The 19,890-nt window shown below is 38.6% G+C and overlaps 1 protein-coding gene across 2 annotated transcripts in view; it reads left to right on the top strand.

Moving 5' to 3' along the window:
* Positions 1 to 12,157, top strand: part of Krit1 (KRIT1 ankyrin repeat containing) — a 39,237-nt gene extending 27,080 nt beyond the window's left edge. Inside the window, exons 14-17 of one of the 2 annotated variants that reach the window (XM_041675717.1) lie at positions 598 to 685; positions 1,288 to 1,494; positions 7,195 to 7,311; positions 11,045 to 12,157. In XM_041675717.1, coding sequence (XP_041531651.1) covers positions 598 to 685; positions 1,288 to 1,494; positions 7,195 to 7,311; positions 11,045 to 11,113 — 481 coding nt within the window. In that variant the 3' untranslated portion in view covers positions 11,114 to 12,157. The remainder of the gene's footprint in view (positions 1 to 597; positions 686 to 1,287; positions 1,495 to 7,194; positions 7,312 to 11,044) is intronic. The other variant, XM_041675718.1, reaches the window with a different exon arrangement.
* The last annotated feature ends 7,733 nt before the right edge of the window (positions 12,158 to 19,890 follow it).

Raw genomic sequence — 19,890 nt, 5'->3', positions numbered from 1 at the left:
CTCATAATCAGTGAACCTGAGACCAGAGGGTCATGATCAGACCAGCCTGAAGTGCATAGTAAGACACTGTCTCAGAACAGACATACTGTTTATACATTGGTTTAGAATTAAATAATACAAAACATTGAATAAAAGAAAAAAACCTATAAAACATGAGTTGCTGTTTTGGTTAGTAAAGCAGTTTTGAGTTTTTCTTATGTTTGCTGTATTTGATATAATTTAGCTTTATAGTTTTGATTTATATTTTTTTACTTTGTGCTTAAATAAGTTGGCTAAAAATTTGACTTAATAAAAAATATGTGTCAGATAATTAAGACTCCCACCATAGAAAATAGTTTGAGAGAAACAGATTTTAGCACAGATTTAGTCTAAAGTTTTTATACTGCGATCTTTCAGTTTTTGAAAATATTTTCAATAAAAAAATTTCATATTAAAAAAACCATTTCTCTAAATTGATAATATTAAGATTGTGGAGCATTTTTAAAATCATATTTAGCTTAAAATTTCCATTATTTAATGCCATTTGTGACAGAGGATTATTATACTTTAGCTACTAAAGATGACTTATTTAAAGGATGTTGACATGTATACTTCCAGCGAAGAAAATTTGAAATCTATTGTACCTATTACTAAACTGAAAAGTAAAGCGCCTCACTGGATAAATCGAATACTCCATGAATACAAGGTAAGCTGCTCCAGAAATGGAAAAAACTGTAGGCCATTTGTATTAGTGTTATAATGTTTAAATATTATTAGTAGCAGAATTAAAAGTGAATTTTCTGGTTCACAATGCCTAAAACTGAAACTAAAAAGATGTATTTATTTCTAGAAATATAAAGTCTTTTATTGAATACTTTATATATGCTGAATTTTGTGGTAAAGACATGAGGTAAAGCTGAAATAATGCAGTATCCTTGCCCGTAAAGTGCTTACCTTCTGTTAGCTTAGACAGCACTTGATCTCAGCTTATTTCTTTTTAATATTAAGGCTACAAGAGAAAAAATCCACTTGAGATAATATACCATAACTTTATTCTTGTTTGGAGACAACATAGATTTTAGAAATAACTAGTTAACCTCTTTGTATTATAAAAAATCACATCTCAGCCAGGTGGTGGTGGTGGTGGTGCACTTGGGAGGCAGAGACAGGTGGATCTCTGTGAGTTTGAGGCCAGTCTGGTCTATAGAGTGAGTTCCAGGGCAGGCTCCAAAGCTACAGAGAAACCCTGTCTCAAAAAACTAAAAAAAAAAAAAAATCACATCTCTTTTTATTCTACTTTGTTTTCAGAATCTTAGCATGAGTGAGGGTGTCAGTAAGGAAATGCATCACCTGCAGCGCATGTTTCTACAGAACTGTTGGGAAATCCCCACGTATGGAGCAGCTTTTTTCACAGGACAGATATTTACAAAGGCAAGCCCAAGCAATCATAAAGTCATCCCTGTATATGTAGGAGTGAATATAAAAGGACTGCATCTCCTCAACATGGAAACTAAGGTAGGTCTTAAGCTGTTTTTAGTAGTCACATCGTGTATTATCTGAAATAGTGCCATCCTCCGTGAAGAATCTAGAAATGGCATATAGATACACTCTGTGCATACACTTTTGCATTTGTAATATCTTTTGTCCATATGGTAGAATAAGTAGTATTTTTGGTAGAATGGCACATTTATATGTTACATTTTTATTAAAAGGGTGCTAAACTTTATGTAATGTGCTAATTAATATTTGTGTAAAAATTATAGGAATTGAATATTTTTACATAAATACAAATTGCATGTATATTTCTATATGAAAATTTTGTTTTTGTTTTTTAAGACAGGGTTTCACTATGTAGTTCTGGATGTCCTGGAACTAACTATTTAGACCAGGCCTTAAACTCAGAGATTTGTCTGTTTCAGCCAAGTGCGGAGATTAAAAGCATGCACTACTATATCTGGCTCATATATATTTCCTATTTATTTCTAAAAAAAAAAAGTTCATTGATAATTTTGGAGACAGGAGCCAGATATTGCAAACTCAAATCAAGAGAGACTTTTCCTTATGTATCTGTCTTAGTTCTGGCTGCTATAACAAACTACCATAGACTGGAGGCTTATAAACAATAGGCACTTGTTTCTGGACACTTCTAAAAGCTTGGAGTCTGAGATTAGGGCACCAGCATGGGCAGATTCTGGTGAGGGTCCTCTTCTAAGTCATAAGCTGCTGCTAATTTATTTTATTCTCATACTTACCCAAGCATAGTGGCACATATCTATAATCCTGGCAGCTGAGGGGGAAGTAGGAAGGTCATGACTCTGAAGCTAGCCTATCCTAGAATACATAGAAATACCATGATTAGAAGGAGGTGAGGTAGGAGGACTCCAGACTTAAGAAAGGAAAGGCGTTTATAACAATTAAAAGTGAAGATTAGTTTCAGGAAGCTCTTCAGGGAATGAGGTTTAGTGTGGAAGGGACTATGGCTACCATTAGAATAACTGATTTTTACAGAGTTTTTCATTTGTTTTGTTCTTATTTTTTATTTTTATTATGTCCAAAATTAAACATAATAATATGTCATGCAGTATGTACTTGTGTGTGCAGTTGCCCACAGAGGCTGCAGGTGTCAGATCATCCTCGAGCTGGTGGTGTAGGCGTTGTGAGCCGCCAGTGTGGGTACTGGAAATCAAACTCAGGTTTCAGTAAGAAATGTGAGTGTTCTTAGCTGATGAACCATCTCTCCAGGCCCAGTACAGAAATTCTTGACACTATGTTGTTCCTTATTCTAATCAAAGTGATTAGAATATAAGAGATAAGCTTGACAGTTATTTTTAACATATTCAACACATTTAGTTTGGATGAACATCTTTCTAATTTATGATAGTAAGCTGGTAAAATTTTTCCCTAATTTATTTAGATTTGTCAAGGCTAGATCATTTTTCAAGGGTTTAGAAATTTCATAACTTTTTATTCTCGTTTTTGTCTCTTATTATGGACTTTCTTCTTTTCTATGTTTTATATTATGTGTATGGGTGTTTTACCTGTGTGTAAGCCTGTGCATCTCATGTGTGCCTGGTGCTCTCAGAGGTCAGAAGAGAGTGCTGGATCCCTGAACAAGAATTACAGTTGTGATATGAGCTGCCATAGGGATGCTGGGGGATAGAACCTGGGTCCTCTGCAAGTGCAACCAGCGCTCTTAACTACTGAGACCTCTCTCCAGCACTGGAGTGCTACTGACTGCAGAATTATGCAGTGAGAATTCAGCACATATTTCAGGGTCAACTCATTAGAGATGCCTATCTCATGGAGGACGCACCTCATTTAGCAAGGCGATGGGGACTGTTGTCACCAGAGGTACACATCTCATCAATCTTATCTGCAAGCTGGTAAGAAATACTGCCTTCAGAATGTGTTAAACTGTCCCATTGCAGAATCCTGGTGTTCAGGGCTCTTTGTCTCACGTTACAGCTTGGGGATTTTTCCCACAACACTGCAGTGTGTTAATAGTTTACTGAGCGTAATTTTTGGCAAGAAAGTAATCACAGTCAATACCCTTACTCTTCAACCAAGTCTTTGTATAAACTTAGGAGTCTGTCCTCCTACAATTATCTCCTTTGGAAGCCAGTTGGTTAGTGTTAGTGTCCAGGCAAAGAGACCTTCACAGATGCCCAAGGATTATGGCATGTCTGAAGTTATTGAATCATAGCTCAGAGAGACAGAGGTCAAGAGTGTCCTGGATTTACTGTGCCAACAGATGGGAGAGCACTGCCCTAAGACTGACTTACATGCTCCTTTTTTTTAAACAGAAAAGGGTGAGATGTCTGGAGTGTTTATCACAAGCTGTTGCAGGCCATGACACAATTACAGCTTACTCTGAAAACTGTTGCTTTTCTCTGAAATTTCACTTTTGCAATAACAACTATGATATCTCCCTATTATCATGCACTTTCATACAATGTGTACATTTACTCTTGTGATTGTATCTCAATCTTATGGACACACATATGCGTGAATGGTCAAATAGATGACTTTTCATTTAACTATATAGTTTTGATTTATAGAATATATACTAGGACTTGTTTCATAGCTAGACCTATTGTCCACAAGGGCTACAAACACCTAAAAGCCTACCTTGCTAGCTACACACAATTAGTTCACAAGTTCAACTAGACTAAAGGCTTTTTTCAAAAAGGAAACTTTACAGCTTACACAAGGTCATAGTCACAGATGTCCAACCAAGGTTACTAAGAAAGCATGCCAATTCCTCACTTGCCAGTAACAATGGATCTGTCATTGGGCACTGTGCACACACACACCACCCTGGTCTGGTCAAGGCTTTGCTCCTATGGCCTTGGACCTTTGTGTTGCCATAGTAAGCAGCTCAGCTCCTTATCACTTCAAGGCTCCTACAGGAAAAGAGTTTTTAGGATAGAAGAAGAAGCTTGGAGAAGTTAGAAGTAGAATAGGATTTTTAGAGTAGAAATAAAAAAGTGAACACTTTGAATGAGAAGCATTAGCCTGTCCATGTGTTATTACAGAACTCCTCTGCACCCTCTTTGCTCCTGAGAAGCATTTCATCTTTGGGATCCAGGGTAAGCTTGGAGCAGGTCTCATAGCCCTTACTTATCTTCTATAAATTATCATTTATCTGAATTTGTAGTCAACCTTATGGACAACAGTATTTTATTATGCTGTTAACCTGTGGGAGAATATAGAGAATAACTACAAACATAGGGCTGAAAAATAAACATAGATTTTTATACTTGACATGGAATTTGATTTCTTGGAGTTCCTTACAGCTTGCTCTTTGATCATTGCTTATTTCTGTTAAAACTGGTTTACTTATACTGGGTAGGCTACTACTATGTAGTTTGTGGCTACTTTTCTATTTCTGTGAACTGAGTTTGCTTAAAAGAAATGAAAAATGGGCAGAGCAGTGCATAGTGAGTGAAGGCGAGTGGACCCCTGGAGCTCCCTGCCGTACAGTCTAACCAAGCTTCCAGGTTCAGTGAGCAGACCTATGTTGAAAGATAATGTGGGAAGAGACTGAGAAAGCCACTCAGCATTGACTTCTGGGCTTCATGTGCTTGCACAAGTACACACATCAGAGGACTGTGTGGACCTGGCTCTTTGTATTTTGGGGGCCTTCAGAGTTCTTTCCTCACTTGTTGAGGGAAGAGCAGCGGGGCTGCGTTCCGGCCGCCCCAGCTCCCGCATGGCTAGCTAAGGCTCGAAATAATTACACGGACACTGTATTCTTTTAAACACTGCTTGGCCCATTAGCTCTAGCCCTTACTGGCTAATTCTGATAATCCCCATCAACCCATCTCTAATAAACTGTGTAGCACCGGTCTTACCGGGAAAGATTCAGCATGTCTGACCTGGCGGCTTGCTTCATGGTGTCTGCCCAGGAGAGGGGAGCATGGCCTCTGTCTGAGGCGTCTTACCTCACTTCCTCTTCCTCCCAGCATTCTGTTCTGTTTACTCCGCCTACCTAATTTTCTACCTATCAGGGCCAAGCAGTTTCTTTATTTTTTAACCAATGACCTTCCTCCATCACTCACTGGGTATTGTCCTCCAACAGCAGATTTTCATTTTACTATATGGGGTAAAACTGAGAGTTGCTGCCTTCACCTCTTTTCTTTCTTTTCTCTCCCTTCCTTATTTTATTCCCCCCTCTTTTCTTTCTTTTCTTCTTTTCTACCTTCCTTTTTTTTTAAGTCTTGTTAAAGGACTGATTTCTGACACTAGTTTTAAAAAAAGTTCAAGTGACTAAGTCTGCTCATTTTAAAGTATTTCTGTGCTTTCACTAGTTCCAGTCTATACTAAATAGATATTTTAGCATATTTTATAAGTTTTATTTTACAACATGAATGTAGATAACTGGTTTTTAAACAAATATTACTTCTTTTATATATAGCATACACTCATGTAAATTAGCTATACTGTGTTTCCTTTACAGAATCCCACTTTAAAAATACCCTAAACTATTAGGTGTGGTGATGGCACATGCCTTTAATCCCAGGAGACAGAGGCTGATGGATCCCTCTGAGTGTATCAGTTTTATATAGTGAACTCCAGACCAACCAGAATTACATAATAAGGCCCTGTCTCAAAAAAAAAAAAAGAAAATAAAGCAAACAAACACATAAAATAAAAAAGTCCCTGAACATATTTTTAGCTTATAGTTAACATTCTAAGAATTGTCATTTATAAACAGCTGATATTTCTAAGCTTGTATGTTTTAAAGGATAGCATAAACACTTTTTGATATTTGTATGTTTAGGACAATAAAGAACAAGTTTTTACTAGGAGAGAATAATTAAAGATAAGTATATACCAAAATAGAAGAAGGGAATTTTATTCTACTTACCAGAGAGAAACAATAAGCATTTTAGATTTTAGGCATGTTAATCAATGTATACATGGTATATATAGGCTCATGAGAACATCATATCAACATGTCAACAAAGTAAACATTTAGACATAAGGAAAAATCAAATGGCTACCTAAATATAGCATTTCGTAGGGAAGCATGAGAGTAGCTTGCCCTAACATTGTTTCTTAAATAATTCTATTAAATTTATGAAGATTAGATTTCTACTGTTTTTTTATTTCTGCAATAAATATTAACACATCAGTGTATTTCCTTTCAGTGGAATAAAATTGCTGAAGTCATCTGTTAATCCCACTATTTAAATTTCAGATTTAAAAGTACTGTATATATATTCATAAAAGGTTTGGAACACATTAAAGAAGTTAGTATTAACCTGCATGAAGTAAAAGCTTATCCTTCTGTGTTCAAACTCACTGAGAATGAGCATCTGTTAAAATGTTTATTAGTCTGATACAAATATTGTCATTGTTCATTGTGTCCCAGGAGTCTGCCTTCTGGGTTCTGTGCTTCACTCTGTGTGAGGTTAGTGCAGGTGCTATAAAGAGATCTTAAAAATAATGTTCAAAACAATTACATTTAATAACTAGATACATATCCTAAGTGAAGATAAATGTTACATTTATTGTTTAGGGTGTTTGCAGGCATTTTGAGATAGGGTTTCGTGTGACTGGTCTCCAGCTGACTGCTAGCCAAGGATAGCCCTGATTCTGATCTTCATCTTCCACCTTCCGAGTACTGGGATTTATAGGTGTGTGCCACCATTACTGATCAATGTTACTTTTAGCTCTATTTTAGCATAATAATTTCTAATTCTGTTGCAGGCTTTACTCATCAGTCTTAAGTATTGTTGCTTTACATGGCAACTGGGAGATGCTGGGACTTGTTTTCAAATCCATAGTATGGAAAATAAGATGAGCTTTATAGTGCACACAAAACAGGCAAGTACTGATAAATTAGTTTGGACTTATGATGATAGACTACAGTTTTACTAAAAGTCTTTTTTTTTAATTGTTAATTCATTTACCTTCCCTGGAAACCTTTAGTATTAGATGAAATTTAATATTTAAGATCAAGAAAAAATAAAATTCCTTTCCTAACTAAAGGAGCCAAAAACTTGGCAGATTAATTTATCTCTGTTTTAGAGCAGTTAAATGCTTCCTTATGCCATTCGTTTTTCTTCATTCTGATTACTTATCCCTCTGTTTTTAAAGTTCTTCCCTTTTCTTGACCAGTATACTATCTGAACCAGCCAATTCTTTTTTTTAAAATTTATTTATTTATTAAAGATTTCTGCCTCCTCCCTGCCACCGCCTCCCATTTCCCTCCCCCTCCCCCATCAAGTCCCCCTCCCCCATCACCCCGAAGAGCAATCAGGGTTCCCTGCCCTGTGGGAAGTCCAAGGACCACCCACCTGTGAGGCATTTCTTAACTACCTTCAGAATCCTAAGTAAATTTATCTTCTATACCCTGTTTCTTTTTTAAATATGTTGTTAATCGAAGTAGGATTACATCACTTTTCTTCTTCCCTTTTCTCCTTCCAGCCTCTCCTAGATACTCTCCCTCCAACAGCTCCCACTCCCCCACTACCTCTCAAGTCGAGAGCCTCTTTTTCTTTTATTATTACTGCTGCATGTATGTGTGCACACACATGCACATGTGTACACAAATATATAAATACAACCTGCCATAGCCATTTTTATTTTTGTGTGTTTATGGTTTCCGGCCTAACCACTCTGCATTAAACACCCAAAGAGGGGCTCATTTTTGGGAGAGTCTAATTCTTCTTTCAGTAATCATTACTTGACTGTAGTTCTTTGTCTAGGGGTGAGAGAGACCCTTTACAATTTTTCCCTCCCATAGTAACATGTTCATTGATATTGCCATTGTCCAGGTCTTACTTACGCAACTGTTTCTAGGAGACTGTTTGACAGTAGATTTTAGGAGTCTGATGTTCTGACTCGTACAATCTTTGCACCCTCTCTTCTGCAATGTTCTCTGAGCCATAGATGTAGGAGCTGGGGTGTCCATGTGTTTGTTGATACTAGATTCCCCATATTCCATTGATCTCTGCATTGTATTAGTTATGGTTTTCTATGATGGTCTATATTTCCATCTATGAGAAAGGCTTCTTTTTCTTATTTTTTTTCTTTTTAAGACAGAGTTTTTCTTTGTAGTCTAGGAGATCCTGGAATTCACACTGCAGACCATGCTGGCCTCAAACTCAGAGACTCACTGAGATTAAAGGTGTGCACCACTACCTCCTGGCTAAGGAGAGAGGTGGTAGTTATACTTATGTGTGGGTATAAGGAGAGGTTTAGAATGTAGTGAGGAATCATGCGGCTCTAACAAAGTGGCGATAGACTCAGTTCTAAGGTCCATGATGTCACTAGCCAAGGGTTCTATCTAGGTTTCTAGTACCAGGCCTGATTTTCCTCTTGAGCCTTAAGTCTGACTAGACAGTTGTTGATTACCACTGACATGTAAATGCCACTTACCGTTCCTTTCTGTATATCTCGCCATGCTGGTCATTGCTGTGGCTCCTGGGTGTTACAGCTGGGTAGGACTGCTTAATCAGTTCCAGTTCTTTCCTTTGGCAGCTTGCATCGTGTTTTCTGGAATTATGAAAGCTAAGCCACAGCATAGGGGCTTTCAGGTCAGATCCAGTTCAAATTATCCAAGTCCTTCTGTGTAGTGTCCTAACTGTGTAGTGTCTTCATCAGGAGGGGACCTCCTTGAGCCTCAACCCAGAGAGATGATAACCAGGAGCTACATCAGTAGTACAATAACTACATCATGGTTTGGGGAGCCATGTGGACTCCCTGACCAACCATTTGAAGGAGATTTCTCATTACTAATGTGTATCTATACACATGCACGTGTGTTGATACCTTGAGGCTTTATCATACAACCACGGTGTTGTCTCTTGCCCTCTGCTTCTGTGTTGTCCTCCCTCCTTCCTTCTTTATCTCTTCTGGTTAATTTTAGTTTGAAGTTTATTTTGTTGGATATTAGAATAGCAGTGCCAGCTTGCTTCTTGATCCCATTTGCTTGAAATACTTTTTCTATCCTTTTACTTTAAGGTAGTCTCTATCTTTAATGCTAAATGAGTTCTAGACAGCACATAGATAACTTTTGTTTCTTAATCCATTCAACTTCTCTGTGTCTTTTTATTGGTAAGTTTAAGCCATTAATATTTAAAATTATTATTGAAAGGTATACATAGATTGCAGTCATTTTGGGTTTTTTTTGTTTTTTTTGTTTTGCTGGTTTGTGTGCTGGTTTCTTCTTTTTTTCTTTGTAGGGTAGCTTGACTGTATTCCTCTCTTTAGCTCAAAGCTGCTTTGCTTATAATATTCTGTTTTGTGAATTTGTTTAGGCCATTTGGATCATAGAAAGTTGTTCCTTCTCTAACTATGGCAGTTAGTTTTAGTTTTGCTGGTTACAGTAGTTTAATTTTGTAGTTGTAGTCTTTTGGAACTAGGATTGCTTGGTTTTAGGTCCTTCTGACTTTCGTAGTTTCCATTGAGAAATCAGGTGTTATTCCAGGCTTCCTGTATTTGTAACTTGGGGGGTTTTGTTTTTCTCTTGCAGCTTTCAATATATTTTCTTTCTTTGTGGATTCTTGGTGTTTTACCTGTGCTATGCCTTTTCTGGTCTTGTCTCTGTGCTTCTTTTATCTCTACAAGTGTGTCTTTAGTTTGGGCAAGTTTTCTTTTATCATCTTGTTAAATATCTGGCCTATGACATTGACTGCCCTAGGATTCTTCTTTCCCTTCTATTTCTATAATTCAAAGATTTAGTCTTTTGATAGTGTCCCACACATTTCATATGTTCACTTTCCATGTTTATTATTTTTTTTTACTTTCTTTGTTTCTTTTGGGTATAGATTCTTTTATTTTCTAGTACAGATATCTACTTATCTTCTGGTTGATTCATTCTACTTGTACTATTTGTAAGACTTCCCCTGAGTTTTCTAACTGGCATATTGAGTTTTTCAATTGTATCTTCATTTCAGCTTGTGTTCTCATCAATGTTCATATCTCTTTATTCAGTTTCAGTTTTCAAATATATTTATTTCATTCAGCTGTGTGTATTTTCTTGGACAACACTCAACTGTTTATTGTTAGAATTCAATAAAAGTATTTATATCTTCTTTAAATCCTTGAATTCTTTGATAAACTTTATGATTGTTCTTTTAAATCCTTATGGGAGAATACTTCTGAAACTGGTGGGTTTATGGGAGCGATTATTTTGGCCAATCATGCTGTTTTTGTTTTTGCCATTTGACCTGGGTATATGGACTCCCTTTGTTGGTTGTGTGTCTGATGAGATAATCTGGCTTTTCTTAGACTGGGCCATGTGGCGGATGTTCAGCCAGAACTGAGCCAAGTAAGCTGGTGGGCGAGCTCTTTACCTAGACCAGGGAAAGATGGCTCCCAACCCACAGGACTGGGGCTAGCCAGGCAAAGGGAATTCTTATTGAAAAGGGTTCACACCCACAGCTTTAGAACTAAATTTGTGGGTTTGCAGGTGTGTTAGATACGCCCAATTTCTTGACATGCTGTCTCTTCCTAATAAAGTTACCCTTCAAATAGGTATGAAAATGCCCGCTACTGTGTATATCTTTTTGTATGTTTCATATCTCTTGTTAACATATGGTTTATTTTGTAGGCTGGACTCGTGGTAAAGCTGCTAATGAAGTTAAATGGACAACTAATGCCCTCTGAGAGAAATTCATGAAAAGAAACAGCTGGTTCTCAAGCCACCATATTTTATAATGCAGAGTTTTTTACATGAAAGATTTCTTAAACTGTGACTTAACACAGGCGTGTAGTCTCTTGTAGTATACATGTATATGCTGTTATATACACTGTACAGAATCTGTACTCATGCTTGTGTAATATACCACTGTTTTGTATGATATGCTCATAGACTCTTGATTTTTGAAAGAAACACATAAAAAGAGAGATAGACGGTCTGTATTATATTAGACAAAATAGTAAGCTTTATAAAAAGTTATTTTTGGTAAATAGTAAAGAATTTAGTGTAGAATGTGATGAAATTAAAATATAGGTTTGATATAATTTTGTGTGTCACTTCAGAATATACTAAAAATCAACATGATTTGAATAAACATGTATTTTGTACTCAGATCTCTTACTTAAAACATTTCTTCTGTAGTCTATGAACATGCCCCAAGGTGTTTTTAAACTTTTCAGTAAAGATATATGTATCACAAGATAGCTTTCCTTGAAGATGTTGTGGCATCAGTTTTGGGTGTTTTAACAGTGATGATTCCAGACAATGGACTGGGAATAAATAAATTTAAATTTTAAATCTCAGATTTAATAAGGACTTTATATTGATAAATTAGACCACTGGTTGCCATGCAGACACACATATATACACGTATGCAATGTAACAATTTCTAGATGTCAGTAGTTGAACTTGTTAAATGTATGCTGTATTTTTGTGTATTGATTTGTGTTACCTTTGCATTATAGGAGGCCATACCACATGTTTGATTGTTTTATTTAGTGGAGCATTAGTGTCACAAATGAGCAGTAAACCTGACTAATGTACTCTTTAATGTGCTCTGTATTGTAGTCTTCCCGACCCAGTAGAGCAGTGTATTCCAGTTTCAGAGATGTATAAAGTTGTCATAAAGTTGTCCTACAAGTTGCAGATAGTTTTGGTATGTCATTTTCTACTCTTCATGTTAACTCTTTATTCTAAACGATACTGTGTGTAAACCTTACTAAAATTAATAAGGTTCATAAGAAAGCCTTTTGTTCTGTGCTTGGTACTTTCGATTCTGTATAAACAGTTCCCTGGATAGTTTCATCCATTTGTAGGTGTGCTCTTGATTCTCAGACCTAAAACTTGAGCCTCATTCTCTGTCTGAATTCTAGATCTTAATTATAACTTCTTGTTCCTATAATTCTGCTTACATAACCTATAAGCAATTTTGTTTTCATCATTCTTTTCTTGCTTCCTCCTCTTCCACTGTTATTTGGTTAATGGTGTTGTCAGATTACATTCGTTTACATCGCCTTGAAGTCTTAGAGTAGTCTTAACTTTTCTTCTTTCCTCCTTCCTTACGGTATAGATTCTGTTGATCACATACAATCTAATGTCTTATGAGTCCTTTCCCATCCTCTTTCTGCTTATACTGCAGCCACCAGAGGTGAAGTCCTTGCCATTGTTTCCTTTGCTGATAGCCTGATACAGGCTCTACACTGCCCTGCCCCTCTGCCACACAATGCCAAGTTTATCTTACCAGTCTGATCACTGTGGATTGTATTAATAAAGTGCATGATTAGTCTATTAGGGTTCTCTAGAACCAAACTGATAGAATGAGTGTAGTAAATAGGGGCGGCGGGGCTGCGTCCCCAGCACCCCGGCTGCCTGGCTAGCTTATGCCCGGAATAACAACACACAAACTGTATTCATTTAAACACTGCTTGGCCCTTTAGCTCTAGCCCTTACAGGCTAATTCTCACATCCCGATCAACCCATCTCTAATAATCTGTGAGCACCGGTCTTACCGGGAAAGGTTCAGCATGTCTAACCTGGCGGCTTGCTTCATTGCATGCGTCTGCCCGGGAGAGCGGAGCATGGCATCTCTCTGAGGCGTCTGCTCCCAAGAGGAGAGCTGTAGAGTCTGAGCTCACTTCCTCTTCCTCCCAGCATTCTGTTCTGTTTACTCCACCTACCTATGTTCTAACCAATAAAATGGGCCAAGGCAGTTCCTTTATTAGCCAATGACCTTCCTCCATCAGAATGAGTATGTAAATTACAAAGGGGTTTATAAAACAGTTGATGCTGTAAGAGTTGGGTAATCTAACAATCTAACACTGGCTGTGTGCATACTGGAAGGGCTGAAAACCCAGTAGCTGCTTAGTCTGTGAAGTTGGATCTCTCAGCAGCCCAAAAACAGTGATGGAGGCCTAGAGGCCTCCTAAAGCACTGCTGGTCCTTATTCCAAGTAGAAAAGCGTAAGGGACTGGGTTCTGATATCAGTGGGTCGTGTATTCATTCCCAGCTACTCAGCCCTGAAATAGTCACACAGAAATCTGTATCAGTTCCAATGCTGTTTGGCCAATAACTTAAGCATATTTCTGGCTTACTCTTACATCCGAAACTAACCCATCTCCATTAATCAGTGTTTCGCCACCTGGCCGTGGCTTATCAGGTAAAGTTCATCCAGCATCCGTCTCCCACAGGCTTACATGGCTTCTCATTTTTTTTATCCCAGCATTCAGTTTAGTTTTCCTCACCTAACTATTCTGCCCTGTGCAGACCCATGACAGCTTCTTTATTCATTAACCAATAAATAACAAGTAGGGGCTGGAGAGATGGCTCAGAGGTTAAGAGCATTGCCTGCTCTTCCAAAGGTCCTGAGTTCAATTCCCAGCAACCACGTGGTGGCTCACAACCATCTGTAATGGGGTCTGGTGCCCTCTTCTGGCCTGCAGGCGTACACACAAACAGAATATTGTATACATAATAAATAAATTAAATAAATAAATATTAAAAAAAATAAATAACAAGTAACCAATAAATAACACATAGAAGGACTTCCCACACCAAGTGAAGGATTGTAGCTGCAGGAGTGGCAGCAACAGGGTAGAATTTCTCACTAGCAAGAAATGAAGGCAAGCAAGAAACACTGTTGTATCTGTGGGAGTGATCTTCTTATGTCAATCCTTTCTGTAAATGTCCTCATAGGCACCAGAATTCTCATTACGTTTAGAATCAGATTGCAAATTCCATAACATTGAACATAAGCCTCTTTAAAAAAAAAAGTTATTCTTTCAGAGTTTCGCATGTATTTGACACATTGAGATTACTCTTGCCACCACCACCCTTATCTCTCACTCCTGTCAGTCTCCCATCTTCCTACAGATCCCATTCCCATTTTTTGTTTTGTTTTGTGACATACTGAGTTTAATCAGGACTGTCTGTGAGCATGGCCTCACCAGTGGGTTCACAGCTAAAGATACTGACACCCCTTCCCCTGGAATCCTTCAGTATCCAGTAAGTAGTTCAGCGGGGAAGGCTTGGACCCCTGACTGCTCCAATCCATGACTGGCTGTGGAAAGATATAGTCTTATACAGGCAGCCAGACCTCCTGTAAGGTCAAAGTTGTAGTGCTGTGCGGTCCATGCCCAGATCGTATTTTGACCATTGTCACTGTCTTCCAGATTTTACATTCTGCCACCTCTGTGGTAGTCCCTGAACCTTAAATGTGGTATAAATGTCCTATTTAGTTCTGAGTGCTCAGTTTTCCCTTGGTCTCAGCACCTTGGGCAGTCAAGAATCTTTGCATTCATTACTGTTTATTATGAAGATAAGCTTCGCTAAGGCTGAGAGTGATATTTGTCTGTATATATTGTAGTTTGCTTCTCTGGTGTGATTAAAAACCTGGGGAGAAGAGGATTTGCTTCAGCTTACAGGAACCTGGAAGCAGGAACTGAAGCATAGACCATGCAGAAATGCTGCTTACAGACTTGTTCATCTAACTTTGTTATATGTAGCCCATGGGCTCCCCCTACACACACACACACACACACACACACACACACATCCATTAGCAATCAAGAAAATGTCCCACAGACCACTTTGTAGAAGTCTGTTCTTCAATTAAGGTTCCCTCTTGCTGCCTATGTAAAGCTGCCCACCAAGATTAGCTGCCACAAATCTAAACATAGACGTTTAGAAGGCAGTTTAACACCATGTCAACTTGGGTAAACAAAAGTAGTAAGTTATCTCTCCCTAGAGTCTACAACCCTCCCAACCATGAATTTTAAACTGGAGCTACAGTACTAGGCATGGATCCCTTTCTGTGGAGCAGACCTTAAATCCAACCAGAGTGGTTTGTTGCACTATTCACAGTCATTGCCACTAACGGATTAGCATTTAGTGGATTGGTATTTAGTTAATAGGGTTCATAGCTGGAATTGTCCATTGATACTGTTTTACCCCTGTATAGAACCTGGCATCATTATGAAAGCAAACCAGCAAGAAGGAAGCATTCAGCTTGATTGACGTCTGTCTGTCTTGCAACCAAGTTGTGTTGGCCTACATAATGAAGGTGTGTAAGACCCTGTCTGGTGGACAGGCAGGAAGTATGACAGCAGCCTGCATTGTTTGGGAGTCCTTTGGGACCCCCTGCCCAACAATTCAGAGGGAGCTCTCACAGCTGGCACTGACATTTATGGTTAATAGCCAGTGGCTTCTAGGAACAGGGCATCTTCTCACAACTGATATTTTTACTTAAATATTTTAATTATCTTATAAAGTAGCATTTTTATGCATACTTTATTTTGGTTAACCCTCCCCATGTTCCTCTGCTTCCACCCCTCTTCCCTGTTTTAAGTTTTTCATCCTTTTTACTTTGCTATCACCCTTTTCAACTGTTCCTTTCCAGTTCCCTGGCTTCTACAGGTATTCCAAGTTAAACATAGTTCAGTCTGAATTCACAAATCAGAGAGAATATTTATACTTCTAGGTTTGGGTTACTTCACTCAGCATCATCGTCCCATTCCATTCATTTACCTACAGTTTTCCTAATTTACCTTTTATTTACAGATGAATCGAATCCATTGTGTGTATGTGTGGATAGATAGATAGATAGATAGATAGATAGATTATGTTTTCATTATCTGTTTATCTGTTGATGAACTCTTTCCATTTCCTGACTATTGCAAATAGAACAGCAATGACCATGGATGAGCACACATCTCTGTATCCTTCCTCCATCAAGGATATATATATAGAGTCCTGAAGATTAGATGCCCGGGAATGATACAGCTGGTGTATATGGAAATTCTACATTAGTAGTCACCTCTCTCTCTCTCTCTCTCTCTCTCTCTCTCTCTCTCTCTCTCTCTCTCTCCAGGTCTATGGTTCATTTTTTATTGGGACTTGTTTTCTTTGTGTTTTGTTTCTTGAGTTATTTGTGTTCTTGCTATTAATCCTGTTAGATATCTAGCTAGCAAAGACTTGCTTCCATTCTGTAGCCTGTAGGCTACTTCTTCATTTGATTGACTGCTTCTCTTGCTGCACAAAGGCTTTTAGTTTCTTGAGTTTCCATTAGTCAGTGATTGGCCATATTTCTTAAGCAATCAGAATTCCACTTAGGAAAGTCCTTGTCTGTGTCTATATCTTGTACATACTCCCTACTTTTTCTTCTAGTAGTTCCAGAGTTTCAGATTTTTACATGGATCAGATATAAGCTCTCATAATGCTCTAGGGCCATGTCTGCCTGCCACCTTGTTCCCTGCTGTGATGGTCATGAACTAAGCCTTTGAAGTTGTAAGCAAGGCCTCAGTTAAGTGCTTTCTTTCGTAAGTGTTGTTTTTTATTCTTTGGGCTCTTTACTCTTTTGGGGGCCAGCTCCCAAATAAATCACACACATAGAGTCTTGTTCTTTCTTATAAATGCCTGGCCTTAGTTTGGCTTGTTTCTAGCCAGCTTAAAAAAAAAAATCCACCTCAAATAATACCATCTATCTTTTGCCTCTGGGCTTTTATTTTTCTCTGTATACCTTTCTTTACCTTCTTTCTCCATGGCTTGCTGGGTGGCTGGGTGGCTGTCCCCCGAGGTCCTACTCATTGTTCTTTATTTTTTTTTAATTGTCCGAGTCAGGGTTTCTCTGTAGCTTTGGAGCCTGTCCTGGAACTAGCTCTTGTAGACCAGGCTGGCCTCGAACTCACAGAGATCCGCCTGCCTCTGCCTCTCTAGTGCTAGGATTAAAGGCGTGCGCCACCACCGCCTGGCTTCTACTCATTGTTCTGTCTTGCTACTTCTCTACTTTCAGATTTCTCCTTCTATTTATACTCTCTGCCTGCCAGCCCCACCTATCCTTTCTCGGGCCTTGCTAATGGCCTTTCACCTCTTGATTGGATCATCAAGTGATTTAGACAGGCAAAGAATAACAACTTCACAGAGTTAAACAAATGCAACATAAACAAAAGCAACACACCTTAAAATAATATTCCACAGCACATAAGTTGCCTTGATCATGGTATCTCTTCACAGCAATAAAACAATAACTAAGACACTGTACCTGGTAATGCCTCAGGGATTATTTTTGCTTTGGATGTCTGGGATCTTTTATACTTCTATATCACTGTTAAGAATTTTTTGTTTGTCTCTGAAGAATGGCATGAGAATTTTGAGTGGAATAGCATTGGTTCTGTAGATTACTTAGTAAAATGGTCACTTTCACAGCTTTAATTCTGACTCATTAGCATGGGAGGGCTTTCCATCTGGGAGTGTTTCCTCTGAACCTCCTTTTTCTGACTATTGTCAATTCCCTGATTCCTCTCAGTGTGCCATTGGTATGTTGAATGGCTGTGGAGTTTTGTTTTGTACACCCTACTTTGCTGATAGTATGTGTCAGCTCTAATTGGTGTTATTTTTAGGATTTCTTTCTGTAGTATTGTATCACCAGTAGACAGGGAAACTTAGACTTTGTTTCACATTTGTGCCTTTTTTATTTTCTTCTTTTCTCATCTGTGGCTGTATCTTGAACCTCAGACTGTTTTAAATGAGAGTGGAGAGTGGGCAGCTTGATTTTAATAGAATTGCCTCGGTTTTTCTCCATTGAGTATTGTGTTTGCTATGAGTCATATATAGCTTTCATCCTATATAGGATTATATAATATGGGGTATTCCCCATCTAGTGCTATCATCTCTATGGGTTTTCTCAAATGATACATTTTCACTAGGAACCATATTTACTCATAACTACCCAAATATCCTTTAGTTGGTGAATGAGCAAACTCAGATATACCCATACAATGGAATACTACTCAAAAAGAAATAAACCGTTGAACAACACAAAGTTCCAACACACTAACTGAACAAGCCAGACTCAGACAATATAGTATTCTTTTTAGAGAACATTCTGAGAAAGATAAAACTACAGGGCAGAAGGCATAGCAGTTACTCTATGTTAAGGACGGGTGTGGGAGAACATGGGGACATAAAGGGAAGTGTGAAGGATCTGAGGGAAAATTCAGATTGGATCACAGATAATCTAACTACACATAAATTTAAAAACACAATTTTTAAAAGAAGCAGTTTTGTACAAGTTAAAAAACTTTTTAAAAAAATACAAAGGTTTAATAGAAATATGTAAGTGTCCAAATTCCACTTAGCCAAAGAAAATTATTAGATAAGTTATATGCTATCCCAACGCTCAGCTCAGACCACCTAAATCAGATTACTAGCGGCAGGCTGCGAGATCTCCCAAAGAGGGGACAGTCAACCAGCAAACAGCTCATAAAGGCAGGAGGCCGTCACTGGGGAGCTGAATGACAGCAGGGCCCACCCTTCTGGTCGCTGTGTGCGACCACAGCCAGCTCACAAACGTTTGAGGGAGACAGGACACGCTGAGCCTGCGCTGCCTCCGTCGCCATAATCGCAGACATTCGCTGCGTGCGAGTGCAGCCCCTGTCGACCCTGGTGCTTAGGCGGGGCACTTATCTAGCGGCATTTGGCCAAGGCCAGGTTAGATTCCTGTCTCCACTTACTGCCACGTTTGCAGCCCCGAACATCCTCCTCCCTTCATTTTCCCAGCCTGCGGCTTCTAGTGTTTGCATTCTGTCCCACGCTGCTTTAGCCGCCGCTCAGTGCTCTTCTTCTCACACCCGTGGAAGCAACTGTTGATGTCGCTTTCTGTGACAAAGTCCTGTGGTCACCTGAATGTCCACATCTTTCAGGTAGGTAACAATTCTCTTGTATCTTTACTAATACTTGTTCAAACAGTATGGATTTGTGTTTGCTTATCTGATTGGCAATGTGTTTTAAAATAGAACTTAATGCTCGTGGAAGTAGAGATTTTTCTCAAATACATTTTTAGAATTTTATTTAGCTGTATATTTCAGCTTTTACAACCTTTGTGGAAAAGAGTACATGTGCAGAAAGGGAGGAGCTCAGGGCATGGGGGCCTCACATGTGGAGGTCAGAAGGCAAGTTGCGGAAGCCTTCCTAGGCCGTCTCCTTGCGCTGTGTGGGTTCCGGGCATGGAACTCTTGTTGTCAGGCTTGGCAGAAAACACCTTTACTAGCCAAGCTATGTTCCTGGATCACTGATGGCAACTCTTTCAACTGAATCCTTTTCAGTTAGTTATTTAAAAAAAAAAAATAATTTTTTTTTAGGTATTTGTTTTCAAATAACCTGGTTCGATACCATAATGAAACAGCATTCTACACTTCTAGTGTAGACCAGTGTGTGCGGGTAGCATTAGTCACCAGTCACATGTGGCTATTAAACACCGGAAATATGGCTGTGACTAAGGAGATGACTTGTATGTTACTTAATTTCCACTGAAATAGCTACACGTTGCTAGTGTATACCTTACTGGAAAATGATACCATGCACTAAACTCTCAGCGTCATCCCCAGTCCCTGGGAATAAAGCATGTGACTGAGATTGCCAATTGTTTCCCTAGCAAGCTGAAGAAGACATCTTAGTTTCTCTTCCAGCACCTGTTTTTCCTGTGG

This window comes from Microtus oregoni, unplaced genomic scaffold (genome assembly GCF_018167655.1).
Source record: "Microtus oregoni isolate MIOR12 unplaced genomic scaffold, Mior012 000026F_ref0000081, whole genome shotgun sequence".
In the NCBI taxonomy this organism is placed as follows: domain Eukaryota; kingdom Metazoa; phylum Chordata; class Mammalia; order Rodentia; family Cricetidae; genus Microtus; species Microtus oregoni.
The sequence above is the reverse complement of the archived record's forward strand: the minus strand, read 5'-3'. Positions and strand labels throughout refer to the sequence as shown.